The 15,875-nt window shown below is 57.9% G+C and overlaps 7 protein-coding genes across 7 annotated transcripts; 2 read left to right on the top strand and 5 right to left on the bottom strand.

Annotated features, from left to right (window-relative positions):
- Positions 1-39: 39 nt before the first annotated feature.
- On the top strand, positions 40-435 carry SPRG_11617 (hypothetical protein). Its single transcript, XM_012350565.1, has 2 exons — positions 40-194; positions 236-435. The coding sequence occupies exons 1-2, from the start codon at positions 54-56 to the stop codon at positions 308-310; spliced, it is 216 nt and encodes a 71-aa protein (XP_012205955.1). The 5' UTR covers positions 40-53; the 3' UTR covers positions 311-435.
- On the bottom strand, positions 365-1,495 carry SPRG_11616 (hypothetical protein; the record flags this gene model as incomplete). The annotated part of the gene is made up of 1 exon (XM_012350564.1): positions 365-1,495. One exon carries the CDS (start codon positions 1,493-1,495, stop codon positions 365-367), a length of 1,131 nt encoding a protein of 376 aa, XP_012205954.1.
- A 592-nt stretch (positions 1,496-2,087) lies between these two features.
- On the bottom strand, positions 2,088-3,281 carry SPRG_11615 (hypothetical protein; the record flags this gene model as incomplete). Its single annotated transcript, XM_012350563.1, has 1 exon — positions 2,088-3,281. The coding sequence occupies exon 1, from the start codon at positions 3,270-3,272 to the stop codon at positions 2,088-2,090; it is 1,185 nt and encodes a 394-aa protein (XP_012205953.1). The 5' UTR covers positions 3,273-3,281.
- Positions 3,282-3,618: 337 nt separating this feature from the next.
- SPRG_11614 (hypothetical protein) lies at positions 3,619-4,875 on the bottom strand. The gene has a single exon (XM_012350562.1). The coding sequence runs from the start codon at positions 4,844-4,846 to the stop codon at positions 3,686-3,688; it is 1,161 nt and encodes a 386-aa protein (XP_012205952.1). The 5' UTR covers positions 4,847-4,875; the 3' UTR covers positions 3,619-3,685.
- Positions 4,876-5,631: 756 nt separating this feature from the next.
- Positions 5,632-8,087, top strand: SPRG_11613 (hypothetical protein). The gene is made up of 5 exons (XM_012350561.1): positions 5,632-7,132; positions 7,181-7,334; positions 7,386-7,579; positions 7,624-7,898; positions 7,945-8,087. The coding sequence occupies exons 1-5, from the start codon at positions 5,637-5,639 to the stop codon at positions 8,013-8,015; spliced, it is 2,190 nt and encodes a 729-aa protein (XP_012205951.1). The 5' UTR covers positions 5,632-5,636; the 3' UTR covers positions 8,016-8,087.
- On the bottom strand, positions 8,049-9,338 carry SPRG_11612 (hypothetical protein). The gene is made up of 4 exons (XM_012350560.1): positions 9,256-9,338; positions 9,127-9,207; positions 8,305-9,078; positions 8,049-8,260 (listed from the first exon to the last, which is right to left on the bottom strand). The coding sequence occupies exons 1-4, from the start codon at positions 9,298-9,300 to the stop codon at positions 8,111-8,113; spliced, it is 1,050 nt and encodes a 349-aa protein (XP_012205950.1). The 5' UTR covers positions 9,301-9,338; the 3' UTR covers positions 8,049-8,110.
- A 2,709-nt stretch (positions 9,339-12,047) lies between these two features.
- SPRG_21040 (hypothetical protein) lies at positions 12,048-15,268 on the bottom strand (the record flags this gene model as incomplete). The annotated part of the gene is made up of 12 exons (XM_012350616.1): positions 12,048-12,367; positions 12,514-12,562; positions 12,615-12,880; positions 12,932-13,199; positions 13,387-13,544; positions 13,592-13,622; positions 13,716-13,823; positions 13,877-14,137; positions 14,184-14,554; positions 14,608-14,893; positions 14,946-15,060; positions 15,108-15,268. 12 exons carry the CDS (start codon positions 15,266-15,268, stop codon positions 12,048-12,050), a joined length of 2,394 nt encoding a protein of 797 aa, XP_012206006.1.
- Positions 15,269-15,875: the final 607 nt, after the last annotated feature.

Below are 15,875 nucleotides of genomic sequence, written 5' to 3'. Positions count from 1 at the left end.
GGTTTGTGAGCACTGGCCAATGGCGTCGCTTGTGTCATAGAATAGCCGAGACGATGGAAGCCCTCGAAGCGTGCGAAGCGTACAAGGCCAAGGCCCGCGCGTGCTACGGCAGCTGGTTCGACGGCCTTCTCAAGGGTAACTTTGTCCAGTCCGACTGCGACCAAGAGACGGATGACTACAAGCAGTGCATCCTCGTACGTCGTCTCCTGCATGGCACGGTCTGAATCTGGCACAGGAAAATATGGAGAAGATGAAGAAGGACGCCGCCGCCAAGGCAAAGACGCAGAGCGATGGCAAGCCGTCGGCGTAGACGACGCTCAACACACGCAGCACAATTCAACTCTAGTAGACGCTTTGATCACATTTATACGGTCCAGGGCTCGCACTGCATGCCCATGAGCTTGGTGATTTGCGTCTTGATCGCATCCTCGAGCGACCGTGTGCCTTCGGTGTACGCGTTCATCAGATAGTCGGGGACAACACCACCTGCAACGAGCTCACCGGGGCGCAGCCACGCCTTCTGGACGAAGCGGCCAAGCGCACAGCCGCTCTCGTCGACGTCAAAGGCGAGCCACGAAACTTCGTTGCACGTGACATAGGCCGGGTCCAGCGGCAGCAATTCGTCTTCCGTGACGCTGCGGCACACAAAGACGCAGCGGGATGGCGACTCCATGTACTTTTTTACGACCGTGCGCGACTGCGAGTTGCCGAGCTCATGGAGGCAGTACGAGTTGGTGTAGGCTGTCGAGGCATCAATGTGCTCCAAAATAGTGTAGTGGCCTGGGAACGCAGAGACCTGGACGGCGCCGCGAAGGACGTCCCATGTCGCCTCGGCCACGATCGAAAGCGGCACCGCGAACCGCCCAATCACGATTTCTTCGACCTCAATGTCGCCGTTGTCGAGGAGCTGGGGCATCGCGCGCCGACGGTCGCCATGAGCAAAGTCGATAATGCCGACCTCGATGAAGACGCTGTCCATCTTGGCGTACTCGTGGTCGACGATAGCGTGGTACGCCGCGTGACGCGCACGGGGTTCGGCCACGAGCTTGAGGAGCTTCCACTGCTGATCCTGGGCCGCGTCGTCGAGGAGAGGTTGACGCTTGAGGATCTCGACAAGACACTCGGCAAAGTGGACCTGCTCTTCAATCGCGGTTTTCAAGCGCTTGTTCTCGTGCAGCACGTCGGCCTGCCGCTTGCGCTCGTCCTTCGCCAGCTTCTTCCACTTGCTATCGGGCTCGGGCGGGAACATGGCTTGCGTGAGCGTGAGTTGCGTGAGCTGGCACTGTAGCTCGTCGACCTTGCGCTTCAAGTAGACAAGCTCGTCCTGCTGCTTCTTGCGGTGGCGCTGCGTGCGCTGCGACGCCAGCTTGGAGGCGTGGCGCCGCTTCGCCTCAGGGCTCGGCGACGACGACAACGATGACGTGGGTCGAATGACCTCGAGGATCTCGAACTCTTCGGCCGTGAACTGCGGCCCCAGCCACGCGCTGCTGTTCATGTTGATGGTGTGACTTTGACGAATGCGCCATCAATCTGCGCCGCCATCAGTGAATCAATAAGAAAACCCCCAGAACTTTATGCTCGGTGACGTACCGTCTGTCGGAATGATGGTATCACAATGGGTTGGGATTTCATTGATTGTGACCACGGTCTGCGTTAGGTCATCCCTGTGCACAGAGCAATTGTGGTCTCCTGCTTCATGCCAAACGCATGCGCTTGGAGTAGGCTATCCCATGCCACAGAGCCACCTGGCCAATACAAACGCGTGCTTTGATTGGCTACTTTGAACCAGCATGACGTGGCAAGCCAGTGGCGCGGCAGTTTGTGGGCGATTGTTTCGGAAACCGTTATCAATGAGATACGAAAGCATCGAGAAGCCTGTCATGAGTCACTACGAGTCTTAGGCTGCCATCTTCTTAATTCAACTGTGGGTCGCTCGTCGCCGTGTGGAGCACCGTTTCATGGCACCGTGCGAAAGCAAGGACTGACATAGGGTAAACGGGCCAGAAGTGGGTCCAAACACTGCGCAAACGGACCTGTGGTATTGGGTACTGCGAACAAACCTCAAGAACGACTGAGGAAGCAACTTTTTACACCGTCCATGGTTGGCAGCAGCCGCCCATGAGCTTTTCAATCCGAGTTTTGATCGCATTCTCAAACGTCTTGGTGCTCTCTGTGAAGGCGTCCATCAAATAGTCAGGCACAACGCCGCCTGCACCGAGCTCACCCGGACGCAGTCGAGCTTTCTGGACAAAGCGCCCGAGAGCGACGCCGGCCTCGTCCATATCCAAGGAGAGCCACATGACTTCGTCGCAAACGTCGTACGCAGGGTCGAGGGGCTTGGCGTCGTCTTCCATGACACTTCGGCAGACAATGACGCAGCGTGACGGCGACTCCATGTATTTTTTGACAATGGCCCGCGACTGCGAGTTGCCGAGCTCGTGGAGACAGAGCGCGTTGATGTATGACGTCGAGGCGTCGACATCTTCGACGATCGTGTAGTGGCCTGGAAAAGCCTGGAGCTCAACTGCACCGCGAAGCACGTCCCAGGCCGCCTCGGCCACGATGAAGAGCGGCACCGCAAAGCGGCCGTAGACAATCTCCTGCACTTCAATGTCGCCGTTGCTGAGCATGACTGGCATGGCGCGCCGGCGATCCCCGGCGCCGACGTCGACGATACCAGCCTCGATGAAGACACTATCGATCTTGGCGTACTCGCGGTCGGCGATGGCGTGGATCGCTTCGAGGCGCGCAGTGGGCTCGGCCACGAGCTTCAGAAGCTTCCACTGGTCCCGGGTTTCTTCATTTGCGAGCGTCAGACGCGGCCGCTTCTTGATCATCTCGACGAGGCACTCAGCAAACTGAACCTGCTCTTCGACGGCCGCTTTGAGGCGGCTGTTCTCACTCGACACGTCTTGCTGGCGCTTGCGCTCGTCCCTGGCCAGCTTCTCCCACTTGCTCGCTGGCTCGGCAGAAAGCGCCTTCTGTGATACGGTAAGCTGCTTGAGTTGGGCTTGCAGCTCGTCGACCTTGCGCTTCAAGTACATGAGCTCGTCCTGCTGCTTCTTGCGGTGGCGCTGTGTGCGTTGCGTGGCGAGCTTGGCGGCGTGGCGCCGCTTGCGCTGCTGCTCGTCCGACGACTCGGAGCTCGGGGACGACGCCGATGGGCAGATGACGTCGAGGATCTCGCACTCCTCCATCGTGAGCTCAAGGCCCGACCACGCGCTGCTGTTGTCCATGCCGATGCGTCCAATGGAGTGCAGTCTGATGAACATGCTACGAACCTCTATAATTGGATACTTTTCTGCGTTTACCTGTATAAACGAATAAACCGTGTTTCCCGAGCCAAAGCGCATTGTCGGAATCGCACAAAATGCACGTTCCAAATGACCATAATAGTCAAAATTTCGGAAAAGTAGGTCGAAACACTATAAACCAGACAACGCGCAATGCCGGTCTATGGGTCTTGCAGGGCACGCAACCTGTCGCCGGCGTGTCTCAGCACACCGCTAGAGTGATTGCGCCCACGTGTAGGTCAGCAACATACGGGTACTTGAGTCGCGTTGCCTTCGCCATGAGCTGGGTTTTTCCTGTGGACAACCAAGTTGACACTCACGCAACTCGCGGGCAAAAATGTTAGTAGATCGATTGCTAGTAGATAGTGTAGTTGGACAAGTTGTTGGACGCATTAGGGTCGCGTCTTGGGTGGCAGAGGTTTCGAGAGGAGCCGATAGAGCTGCGACTTGATCGTGTGCTCGAATGTCATGGAGCTTTGCTCGCAGAGCTCCATGAGAAACTGGCAGAGGGCGAGGTGGCTGCGGTCGTTTTGCTCGTCGACAAAGTACGTGGGCTTCATGCGCTGAAAGTACCGCGCCCGGGCGAGGCCCGTTGTCGGATCGCAGTCAAAGGCGACCCACGACACCTCGTTGGCGATCGCGCAGCCGTCAACGAGCGGGTGGAGCTCGTCTTCGTGGATGGAGCGGCTGATGATGACCTGGCGGTGCGCTTCAATGTAGCGCTTGACGATCATGCGTCCTTGGTACCCGCCGTTGGAGTGGTACCACATGGACGAGATGTACACCGTCGACGGGTCGACTTGGTGCAGTTGCTGGTACGAGACGTGGGTGCCTGTCGTCGTCTCGAGCTCGACGGACCCGCGGAGCACCTGCCACGAAGCTTCGGCGAGCAAGTTGAAGTGTACGCCGTAGAGGATGAAGACGGAGACTTGTACTTCGAGGGCGCCGTTTACGAGCTTGGGGACATACGAGTGCGTCTCCTCGTGGAGGTCGATGAGCCCGCCTTCGATCATGACCGTGTCGAGCTTGGCATACTCGCGGTCGACGATCGCATGGAAGGCCGACGCGCGGGCTGTCGGGTCTGCTACAAGCTTGAGCAGCTGCCATTGGTCGTTTGCGTCGACCGAGAGGAGGCCAAGTCGCGGCTTCTTTTCAAGGATCGTGACGAGGTACTCGGCAAACTTGACCTGCTCCTCGATTGCGGCCTTGAGCCGCCGATTCTCCGTCATGACATCGTGCTGTCGCTGCCGTGCGAGTTGTGCTAGCGTCTTCCACTCGCTCTGCGGCGTGTTGCCAGCCTCGAGCTCCTTGACTTGTTGCAGCACGCGGAGATGCTCCGAGAGCTCGTGTACCTTGCGCTTTAGGAACGCGAGCTCGTCCTGGTGCTTCTTGCGATGGCGCTGCGTTCGCTGGGTACCCGGAAGGATGGTCTCGGGCCTCGGGCTCTCGCTGCTGCTGACCGTCGGCGCCGGCGACATGGTGACGTCCGGAACCGAGAGGTCAAAGTCGATGCCACTCAGGAGATCCTGAAGGCGGAGGTCGGCCTCGTCCATCGGCTTGTCTAAGCGTCGACTCGAAACACCTCTCAGAAATGATATTCTGCACCGACCAGCATTCCTGCAGAGTAGAGAATCATTTTGAGATGATCGGATTCATCACCTCGACGGCAGCGGCAGCGTTGACTAGTCTCCTCGTTCCTTCATGAGTCACCCTCTTACGACTCTAGCGGTCGACTCTGCAACCTCAGTTCTCGGCATATAGTATGCCACTGCATCCTTTTTGCTTAGCCAATCAGTTCTAATCCGTTCTAGTTCCAAAACCACTGAGGGAGAGAGCTCCACCATAAGAGCTCGACAGTTGTGCTGGTCATTCGGACGCCAGCGTTCTTTACTGTTAGAGGACATGGTCGGAGGCAATGTAATGCGGGTCGAGGCAGGGGTCAGAGGATCGCAAGGTTCTGGAAGCGATGAGAGCGGAGAGGCTGGTTTCTTTTTGGTTGCACACGGGTTGCAATGGCAATGCTGATAGCGGAACAACCACCTTTGGCCTGCCGAATACCTCCAACCATGAGCCGCAGCACATTCATTCTTAGGCTTCAACGGAGGCTGTTGATATAGTCAATTAGTATAGATTGCATCGACTAGGATCCAACGTCTACTGACTGTGGACCGATGGATGCTCGATGCTCGGTGGTGGTGCTGCTTGTAAAAATAAGTGCTGGATGTGGTAGGGACGGGCTCTTTGAGCCAATCACAGCGCGCCATGTTTGAAACCAGCGGTGGCCGCGTTCTGATTGGCTGCTAAAATACACCGGCAACCGAGCTCCAGCTCCCATTTTGCCGGATGAAAGCCAAGAAAATTCAATTCCTCTCGCGGATGGCGACGTCCGACCAGCCCGCCGAGGCGACGACGATGACCAAGCGCAAAGCCGGCGCCAAGGAGGCCGAGCCAGCTACCGACACTGCGGAGGCCAAGGCGACGGCCAAGCTGCCGGGCAAGATCCAGCAACGCAAGGACCTCGGCACCAAGGCATCGGGCGCGCCCAAGTTGAGCCTCCGCTTCATCTTGATCCCGATCCTCGTCGCATGCGCGGTCGCCTTTTGGAAGGTCAAGTTCCAGGGCGTGAAGCTCAACCCGCGCGTGCTCCTCGATGCGGCCAAGCAGAGTGTCGGCTACTCGGCGCACGAGTACGAAGACCTTTTTGCGCCCGTCGGCAACAAGTACGCAAGCGACATTGTGCACATCCAGACGCGCAAGTTGCTCACGCCTGACGCGACGTGCGGCATCCCGACCGTCGTGACGCCCGAGCCCGTCCATGTGGACGTGGCCTTGGGCCACGCTGCGACCCTACGTGCAACAGGCAACGTCTTCATTGCGCTCAACGGCCGCGACGACGGCGTCCTCGTCCAGTGGCAGCCTAAAGACGGCTGCTTGTACGAGCTCGCCGCGGCCGCCGCCACCGCGCTCGGAAGCGACCCCGACTACTTTCCCAACGGCCTCCGCTTCTACAATAGCATGGGCGAACCGATCACGACCGCGGCCGAGGTCGACGCCGACCGACTCGTGTACGTTCTCGTTGACTTTCAGATCTGGGTTTGGCCCGGTATCAAGGTCGGGTACACGCGCAACATTGACGGCGTCTCGCTCAAGACGATCTCGCTCTCGCCGCTCGTCTTTGACGTCGAGGCCTTCTTTGATGGGAAGGAAGCCGACGCGATCATTGCCGAGGGTATGAACAAGCTCCAGCGGTCGCCCGTCGACAGCAAGGACGCGACGGACGGGTACCACTCGGACCGCACCAGCTACACGGCGTTCTTGGACGACTCGGCGTTCACTCGCGACTTTCGCCGGCGCACGGCCGCGCTCGCGCGGCTTCCGAGCCCGGCGCTCTCGGAGCGTCTCCAGCTCGTGCGCTACGAAGCCGGCCAGTTCTTCCGCAAACACGAAGACTACTTTGACTCGAAGGACTTTCTCGGCAAGAAGAACTTGGCGGTCGCCGACTACAAGACGTGGTGTGAATGGGCCGCGGCCGCGATCGAGAACCTCCCGGCGGATGCGGGCTTGGACCCAGCCTTTCAACGCGACGGGCCCATGTTCCCGAACGCAGAGGACACGATGACGTGGCAGCACAGCGTGCTGCAGGCGTTTTTGGACGACGCGGCCGCCACCGACTTTTTCACCGAGCACGCCGATGTCGAGTGGGGCGAGTGGATCAAAGAGAACGTTGCGAACCGCGCGAACGGCATCGTTGAGATCCTCCTCGAGAGCCGCGGGTACATGCTGCCGCATATCGTTGCGTCATGGGAGAAGCGGGCGGCGCTCCCTGCTCTTCACTACACGTACGACCACGTAGCAGGCGATGATTGGCGAGTGACATGACAACGTAGCGCGCCCAAGCCGCCCGTCAGCGGTGTCTCGCACTACTTTCGCTGGATTCGGTGGACCAAGGAGCGCATTCAAGACCTCGGTGCCGATGCCCCCGCCGACGTCCAGCCCACGGGGGCCAACTACCCGACGTACCGTACGACGTTTGAAAAGAAGGTATCATCGCAGCGCTTTGGGATCATTTCGGCTGATGGAAGTCCTTCGTAGCTCGTCAAGTTTGTGCTGGAGGACCATACACTCGAAGAGTTGGCGGCGATTGTCGGCCTCGAGTGGGCCGAGTGGCTCCAGACCAACCAAGACGCCGAGAACGTCTTGATTGATGCCGCCCGCAACAGCGTCACGTTCTTTGAACTCGCCGTGAACGCATGGACCAAGCGCGCCGGCGATGCCTTCCGCTACACGTACTATAGTCTATGATCAAGGACGATGTCTGAGACGAGCGTAGGATTCCGACGCATTTGCGCCACTTTGAGCCGAATCGGTTCGTGACGCTCTTCTTGTACCTTAACGACGTGGACGAGGGCGGCGAGACGGTGTTTCCGTACTCGAAGGAGCGCCTCGTGACGGGTATCAAGCGCTCGGGCATGGACGAGTGCTCCGAGGGCCTCGCGGTGCCGCCGCTCAAGCTGCACGCGAGTCTCTTTTACGCCCAAACGCCCGACAACCATGTCGACCCCAAGAGCCTTCATGGCGGGTGCCCGCCCGCCCAAGGCGTCAAGTGTACGGCGCCATCGTTCCCTTTTCAATATGCTCACACATGTGATAGTTGGCGCCAATTCGTTTACGTGGAACGCCGATGCGGACGAAGGCTCGCAGGCGTGGGGCTTTGGCGGCTGAGTGTGCCTCGTGTAGATCAATTGCTCAATTCTTTTTCAACACAAAAGAAAGTCGTCCACGTTATCACCAGAAGACAACGTGTCCGAGTTGGCGCGTTACGATTGTTGCATACGAAGGGCATTCTGGCGTTGGTCCCGCGCCTTCTTCTTGGCCGCCATCTCGGCGATCTCGACCTTGCGCTCGAAGTTGGCGACCTCCTGTGCGAGCTCGTACATGAGCGCCTTTTGACCCACGAAGTCGAGAATCTAGTACGGCTGGTCTCGTTGTGGTGGGCGTGTCAGCATGGTACCTGAGGCATCTCGGTGCTCGTCTCGGCCTTGGCGCTCAGCGACGACTTGACGAGTTTCGTGTCGCGCGTGATGTCGTCGCCAACCGTCAGGAGCTCGGTCTTGACCTTGTCGTGGAGCTCGGCGCGGTCGCGGATCTCGGCTTGGAGCCACGCCGACTCGTCAATGAGGTCGTTGAGCTTTTGCTTGAGCGTGTTGAGGAGCTGCACCGTGTTGCCGGTCGTCTGCTTGAGTTTCAGGAGCTCGTCGTTGCGCTCTTCGATCTTGGCGACGTACTGTTTGTTTTCGATCTGGAGCTGGTGAAAGTCAATGTAGTGGAGCGCATCACCCATTTCTTCCTTCTGGCGCAGCTGCGCGTCGATCTTCTGCGCCTGGCTCTTGAGCGTCGCGTTCTTGAGGCGAAGCTTCTCAATGACCGCGTCCTTGGCCCGCAGTTTGTCCTCCATGTAGCGGACCATCTTCTCCGCGATCGTTTTGCCCGTGCGAAAGTTCTCGGCGCCCACGACGATGTCGCGCTTGAACTCGTACGCGTCCATCTTGAGCTCGGCGATGCGAATGTCGGTCTCTTCCAGGACGGCGCGGAGCGTGTCGATGAGCCGCTCCGAGCTGCGCTTGGTCTCTTCGATCTCTTTCTGGGCCTCTTCGAGCTCGGCCGAGCAAATGTCGTTCTTCTGTTCGATCGTTATCGTGGCCTGCGGCCGCTGGCGCCGCTGCCGGTTCTTGGCCTGCTTCTCGGGCTTGTCCTTCTTATCATCGTCCTCGGCTGCATTTGCCGGCTACACAAACATGATTTGCTAACTGAAGGCTCGACGCTGGCGATGGACCTGGGCGTTGCGCTTGAGGAACGAGTCGAAGAGCTCGTTCTCGTGGCTTAAAAGCTCGTTCTGGCGCAAAGCTTCCTCGAGCTATTGTCATAGTTAGTCGGCGGCGCGTTTAGTCGGTGTGTACTCGACCTTGGCCTCGAGCTCTTCAATGTCGTCGTTCGACGCAGAGTCCATACGCTTCAAGCGCCGGCGCGTTGGGCAGTGCCAGTTACACGAAACTACCATTGCGCGTTGATTGGTCAAAATGGTTTCGTGTGTGGCGTTTGATTGGGTAGATCTAAAATATTGAACATGGTGCCGCACCACGACCAGGGGTATATTATGTACCCTGACCACGACAGCGCTACACTGCGTGGTGGATGATTGTCATCCAGCGTGCTCGTGCGATGCACTACATTGCGGCACTCACAGAGTACCTGCTTCGGCACATGTTTCGAACCCTAACCCTAACCTAACCTTCGCGAGCTGCGGAATCGGTTGCTGAATGGAAGGACGCCTTTGTCGTGTAAAGGACAACTTGACGATTTTGCCATCGAGATAGACTAGCTTTCTACATCTCATTTCCAATTCACTGATCGAAGCAAGATGACTCTCTACAGCGCAACGTACCACCAGGACAAGGAGGCCCGTCGCGTCGCGGCTTTGGAAGCCCAACTCCGCATCTCGCACCCGTTCCGCCGGCCCACCACCGCCAAGTCGGTGGCCAAGGCTACGGCCAAGCCAGCTACACGCTCTGCCACTGCCACTGCGGTACGCTCTGCGCCTTGCGCTAGCAACAAGCCGATCGCGCGTTCTGCATCGGATTTGGCACGCGACCACAAGGTCGAGATCGAACGTCTGCAAGCCGAGCACCAAGCTGCTTTGGCTGCCATGACTGAGAAGCTGCATGCTGCCCACGACCACGTGCTCGAGCTTGCGCACCGCGTTCTTCGGCGCGACGACACGATCACGGCGCTTCGTGAAAAGCTCGAGCATCGCGTTGCACGCAAGGAGGCCGAAGTTCAGCACATCAAGATCCACTTGATTGATGCCAACACCGTCATCGCTGAGAACAAAATCGCGATTTCGGAGCTCCACGAGCAACTCATCAAGACCGAGACGGTCCTCGCCGACACGGTTGCTCAAAAGGACAACACGATCGCGCAGCTCTCGGCGCAAGTGACGAGCCTGGAGGCCCGCGCAGCAGCGACCTCCAACGACGCGCTGGACGCCGCCAACGACCACGTGCTGGAGCTCGCACACCGCGTCCTTCGGCGCGACGACACGATCGCTGCCTTGCGGGAGAAGATGGAGTGCCGCCTTGCACGCAAGGAGGCCCAGGTCCAGCACATCAAAATGCACTTGGTCGACGCCCACGCCACCATTGCCAAGAACAAGAGTACGATTACGCAGCTCAGTACGTGGGTCAAGAGCCTCGAGACCCAGATTCACGCAGCCATCGTCTCCAACGACACGCTATTAGCGACTCTAAACCAGCCAACTCGAGTTAACTTGTGGTCGAATGGACTGCCGCACTCGACGGACGACTTGGATTCGCTTGCATCGTCCGAGATGGAGCCACTTGCAGAGCCATCGCCTTCCCATCCCATCAACCGCGTCCGCCAACTCGTCGACACCTCTTCCTCCTCCAACAGCAAGGACGCTGCGACGTGCCATACCCATTGGGTGTTCAGCTAGTACTAGCGAATAAGATCTTATAAGATCTTATATAACACGAAAATCAATCAAATCTCAAGAGAAGAATCGACAAGGTGCGCCTCCAACCTTGCGCACTTGGAGAAGATCGTTCGCCGACTCCAAGTTGGTCCAACACGCTGCGCCCCGAGCCTGCTTCTCAGTTACATGCACGCACATGCTTGTGTGATTCCTGGAATTTTCGTGTACGAATGCTCTCACGCAAGGCCCTTGCTAGACAGTAGAAACATCGACTAGAAAATCAAGTCGGGTTGCTATTCGTTGGTGGCGGCATATCTAATCGCGCTTGACAGCGGGCTTGGGATAGTACGTGGTGCGGAAGAAGGTACCCGCGACGATTGCGAGACCCGAGATCGTGGCGCACGTCACACTGAGAACGCGCCGACGACTATGCGCCCGACGCGCCGACGACTATGCGCCCGACGCGCCGACGACGAGCGCGCGTGCCGAGTTTGTAGTACATCGATCCATCAACTTATATATCAAGACAGTGTTAGTTTCGTGAACACTAGGCGTACTTCTTCAAGCACGCAGCAAGGCTGTCGAAGTCTTGCGGCGTGACGTCGTCAAAGAGAGTCCTTTTTATCAAGCATGTCCTTGGTCTTGGCAATCATCGCTAAGAGGGGCGTCTTGTTGGTCGTGGCGATGCTATCCAGCCGAGTACGCAAACTCGAAGCCGCCCGCGATGAGCCTCCGTCGAGGCCACTCATGTTCGCGACAACCTTGGCCTCGAGTGCCTTGCTCAAATCGTCGAGATTCGTCTTCCACGAGTTGTAGTCTCCCGCACTGCCGCGCTGAGCAGACGGCGCTGAAATGCAGAAGGGGTGCTGGGCAACCAGCTTGATAATGGCCATCGTGGACTTGATTTGACTGCGTTTTGTTCGTTCGGCTTTTGTCGTCGGTTGGCTCTTCCACATCTCCTCCGCGTACTACTTGTACACGAATTGCCCAATGGTCGTGTTGAAGGACGCGTAGTACATCGCCACTGGAGTCGCTTGGTCCCCGGGCGCCACCTCGTCTGGGACAGCTGGCGACGCCACGGGCAAGGCGCTTGTGCCTTGCAAAATGCACAGCAACCGATCGATCTTGGACTCAATTCGATCGACTTTGGTATCGAGTTCGCGGATGGCTGAGGCAGCATCGCACTTCGTGCACTCGTGCTGCTTGAGGTTGACGGCGAATGCCGTCTTGAGGATCGTGCCGGCTTTCTCGAGAAGGGGCATGGATCAGCCCGAGTTCTTTAGCGCTTCGTCCACAGCCCAGCTGAACGCAGACGAGCGCTGCAGGTGGTAGACGTACTCCAGGTGCAAGAGTAGCGCCGCAAAAAGCGTGTTGCACACCTCGTCAGCGACGTTGTAGTGTTCGGACTCCCCCTCAAAGCCGTGGGCGTTGACAAACAAACAAGTTTGAAACTTGGCGAGCAAAGCTTGTTCGTCTTCGGGCAATTCTGCCTTGACCGGAGCCAGCGTCAATGGCGCCACGTCATCATCGGGCTCCCAGCCAGCGAGACGTTTGGCAGTCTTTTGATCGTCCGGAAGTGCAGTTCCTATGATAACAGAAAGCACCAACCACGGTTGCTCCGATCACGGCGGCTCCTGAGACTGCAGCACCGACAACCGCGGCCCCGAAGACCGCTCCTTGACGGCTCGATCATGAAACATGGTAACGAGCGAGCTCCGAATCTGCTTGCACGGCTTGTCGCCGAGCAGCCCGACACAATTTCTTCAAAGAGACACTTGATCTACAACGCAAGTAGTTAGTTTCCCAATCAATACCGACGACGACCAACTCACCTGGGACAAGTAGTTGTCGGCTGTACTCTGCGACAAGACTCCGAGGTGGTTCTTGGCGTGCTTGCTCTTGTAGTTGTAGAGGAAGAGAACCCACTCTTCGAGGATCCCATAGATAAAGTCATGCGCGGGCTCGCCGCTGGTGCTCTCGGCGTCTTTCTTCACCTTGAACGCCCCGAGTAGGCCGTCCCACGTTTGAGCACCCGCCCACGTTGGCCTGCGTTGGGCGAGGAACGCATCGAAAAGCGCAGAGGCGGCCTTGAACTGCCCTACGGCATGCGAGACCAAGTTGTAAGCTTCAAACGCAACACACTCTTTACCTTCCGACCCGGGTGCCTGCGGAAGATTGCTTTTGCGCTTCTGTGGTATAGTGGCTGTCGCTCCCTTCTTAGTGGCCTTGACGGGCGTCTTGGCCTTGACGGGCTTCGGGACATCCTTTGCGGGCTTCCTGGCGGCCGGTGCTTTGAGCGGCGACCCCGTCTGGGCTAGCGCGCTTGTTGCGCAAGGCGGCGCGTTGGAGATGCCGACGACCTCATCACCGTCGCCTGCATCCGACGGGCCGCGGCGCTCGGCGTTTGGCTCCAAGCGCTAGTACCGAAATGATCCAAAGTGCAGTTTCATGAGCAGGTATTCATTTTCCAAGTATCCAGATATGCTGCCAAATTCTGCCACAGGGAATAAGATCTGATAACACGACAATCAAAATCAAAATCAAATCGATTCCGACCCGACGAGATTCATGAACAGACGTCGTACTCTAGACGCGGCGACGCACCGTCATAGCCAAGTTCTTGGGCTTGAGCGTGACACCCGTGAGCTTGGGATGAATGTTGGCCGATGCATGCAGCGAGAATTGGTACTCGGACACCACCGTTGCGAGCACGACTTGCAATTCGGCCAGCGCAAACCGGTTGCCAATGCAGTTCTTGGGGCCTACGCATCGTTAACTTCAATGCTTCAACCACGATCGAAGCGCGCACCAGTGCTAAACGGCGTGAAGAGAAGGTGCTGCTGCGTCCATGCCGCAGTGCCTTGTCAGCCTCGTGCAGCGCCGAGCCCTCGAGGAAGCGTTCTACACACGACCGCAGTCGGATGACCTCACACATGCGAGCTTCTGCAGACGGTAAGAGTACCAGGCAAAAACTCGTTGGGTCGCGTCCAGTACGTCGCGTTGCGGTGGATTACGGCAGTGCTCATCGCGATTTGCGTGCCCTAACCCCAGAGAAATGATGGAATTCCATGGCAACCGAAGACAAAGGTCGTACCGCAGGGCAAAAGACGGGTTTGCCGTCGACCATCGGAATGTAGTCGTCCGTCTCGCAGACGCGCATCGAGAGATTCACGACCGTCGGGTTGATGCGCAACGTCTCGTGGATGACGGCCGTGAGGTACTTGAGCTCTCCAAACGCTTCCCACGACAGATGACCGGTCGCCATGACGCGCCGGCACTCGTCCACGACGCGGGCTTCGACGTCCGGGTGCGTCGCGAGCATCGCAAAGACCCAGCACAACGTGTTGCTCGTCGTCTACTTGGATATCAAACGTGATCTTTACAAAAGATGCAACACCAACCTCGTGGCCAGCAAAGAGAAACGTCATGACGTGCACGCGCGCCTCGTCCGCCGTGATCTTGTGCTCGGGCGAGTCCAGCATGAGGTCAAGGAGGTCGCGCGACGTCGTAGGCGGTGCGCTCAGCTTGGCTGCAATCACATCATGGACGGCTTGGAAGAGCACCTTCTTGGCCGCCTTGCGCTTGCGCAAATCGGCGAGCGGGAGGTTCTCAAAGCCCGGCACATAGGCATTCCCAAAGGCAAAGAAGAGCGTCGGCACCATGTTGAGGTCGTCGAAGGCGGCCATGATGTCGGCACTGTCGTTCTGCAGCGCGTTGAACTCGAGTCCGAACGCCGCGAGGCCAATAATGTCGAACGACAACTTGGTCATGACTACGCAGCGGAACCGTCATTGTGAGATCGACAATAATAGTGTGACGACGCACGGTCAAACATGTCGAGGACGTCGGACGCGTCAGCTTTGGGGGCCATGAGCTCGTTGAACGTCCGCGCGTGCTGGGAAAAGACATCGACAAACGTCTTGAGCTTGGCGTACGCGAAGTGTGGGTTGAGCATCTTGCGCTGGCCGGCGTGCGTCGGGTCTTCGGAGCTGAGGAGGCCAATGCCGCCCGTAAAGGATCGAAGCATCGACCGAGAGATGACATGGCGCGGGTAATTCTTCGCGTTCGAGACGAGCACGTGCTTGAGCGCATCCGGGTCGGCGATCGCGAGCTACTCCAACCCATGAGGGGCTACTCCTTCAGAAGCGGAAGAATGGACGAACGCGCTCCGTGGCCAACACGCGCACGTGGTAGGCGGGGCCATATTGCTCAAGCCACTGGCCCTGGACCCCCGGAAACGGCGTCGCCTCGTCCCATGCAAACTGCGCCAGCTCTTTGCTATGAAGAGGTGATGAGGGGTGGGTTCAAATGGGATTAGAGGGTACCCGTTGCCGAAAAAGATACTTGTCGGCGGCGGCCCCGGGAGGGCGTTGAGCGGATGCAAGAATGGTGACACGACAAAGAGGTACGTAAAGTACGCACCCAAGGCCACGACGGCCGCGCTCCCCACAAGCAGCACCGGGTGTACACTGGCGAAAATGTCCATTGCAGTCAAAAGCAAAATGAAGCAGTGGCGGCGTCCCTTCCAGATCGACCAGCTGGCGCCGCTTGCATACCCAAGCGATTTGAAATCGCGTTCATGGTGGTCGGTGATGAGGAATTGCATGGGCATCGTCATCGGCGACGTGAACACCCGTGCAATCGACACCCTTGTCCAATCAAAACGCGGAAGAGGCCATCTGTTTCCAAACTGACATCCCATGCAAGCCGCACGTTGAGGCTTTCATGTGTTTGTGATGACGCGATCACGAAATCAGTCGTGGCGTGCATAGACTGGCCACGTCTGCACTACCAACGCTGAAAGCAAGTTTTAGCGTTGGTGCAGCCAAGGATATAAATGTACCGGTGCAGTCCGCGACGCACGACACAGTTCTGCGACCTTTTGCGTTGCTCCGCAGCGAAGAGCAACAAGGGTACCGTACATAAATCATTGAATTTATGTACCCTTGAGAGCAAGCACCATTTCTTGCGAATGCTCACAGAAAACGCGCAATCGCAGACCAAGAGACACTCGATATGGTGGCCGTTCGTGGATACAGGGGTCTTGGTGGATGGAACCGCTGCATCGGATCACGATCGTCAATTGTAGAAGA

The sequence above is a fragment of the Saprolegnia parasitica genome (assembly GCF_000151545.1).
Source record: "Saprolegnia parasitica CBS 223.65 unplaced genomic scaffold supercont2.67, whole genome shotgun sequence".
NCBI classification, from domain to species: domain Eukaryota; phylum Oomycota; class Saprolegniomycetes; order Saprolegniales; family Saprolegniaceae; genus Saprolegnia; species Saprolegnia parasitica.
This window is presented reverse-complemented; position numbering and strand designations above follow the sequence as displayed.

Excerpts from the sequence above, each read along its gene's own strand:
- SPRG_11612 (XM_012350560.1), bottom strand. The coding sequence starts at position 9,300 with ATGGACTCTGCGTCGAACGACGACATTGAAGAGCTCGAGGCCAAG. Across the intron at positions 9,208-9,255 it reads TTGAAGAGCTCGAGGCCAAG|CTCGAGGAAGCTTTGCGCCA; the intron begins GTCGAGTACACA and ends CTATGACAATAG. Across the intron at positions 9,079-9,126 it reads TCCTCAAGCGCAACGCCCAG|CCGGCAAATGCAGCCGAGGA; the intron begins GTCCATCGCCAG and ends ATGTTTGTGTAG.
- SPRG_11614 (XM_012350562.1), bottom strand. The coding sequence starts at position 4,846 with ATGGACGAGGCCGACCTCCGCCTTCAGGATCTCCTGAGTGGCATCGAC.
- SPRG_11617 (XM_012350565.1), top strand. The coding sequence starts at position 54 with ATGGAAGCCCTCGAAGCGTGCGAAGCGTACAAGGCCAAGGCCCGCGCG. Across the intron at positions 195-235 it reads ACTACAAGCAGTGCATCCTC|GAAAATATGGAGAAGATGAA; the intron begins GTACGTCGTCTC and ends AATCTGGCACAG.
- SPRG_11613 (XM_012350561.1), top strand. The coding sequence starts at position 5,637 with ATGAAAGCCAAGAAAATTCAATTCCTCTCGCGGATGGCGACGTCCGAC. Across the intron at positions 7,133-7,180 it reads CTCCCTGCTCTTCACTACAC|CGCGCCCAAGCCGCCCGTCA; the intron begins GTACGACCACGT and ends ATGACAACGTAG. Across the intron at positions 7,899-7,944 it reads GCCCGCCCAAGGCGTCAAGT|TTGGCGCCAATTCGTTTACG; the intron begins GTACGGCGCCAT and ends CACATGTGATAG.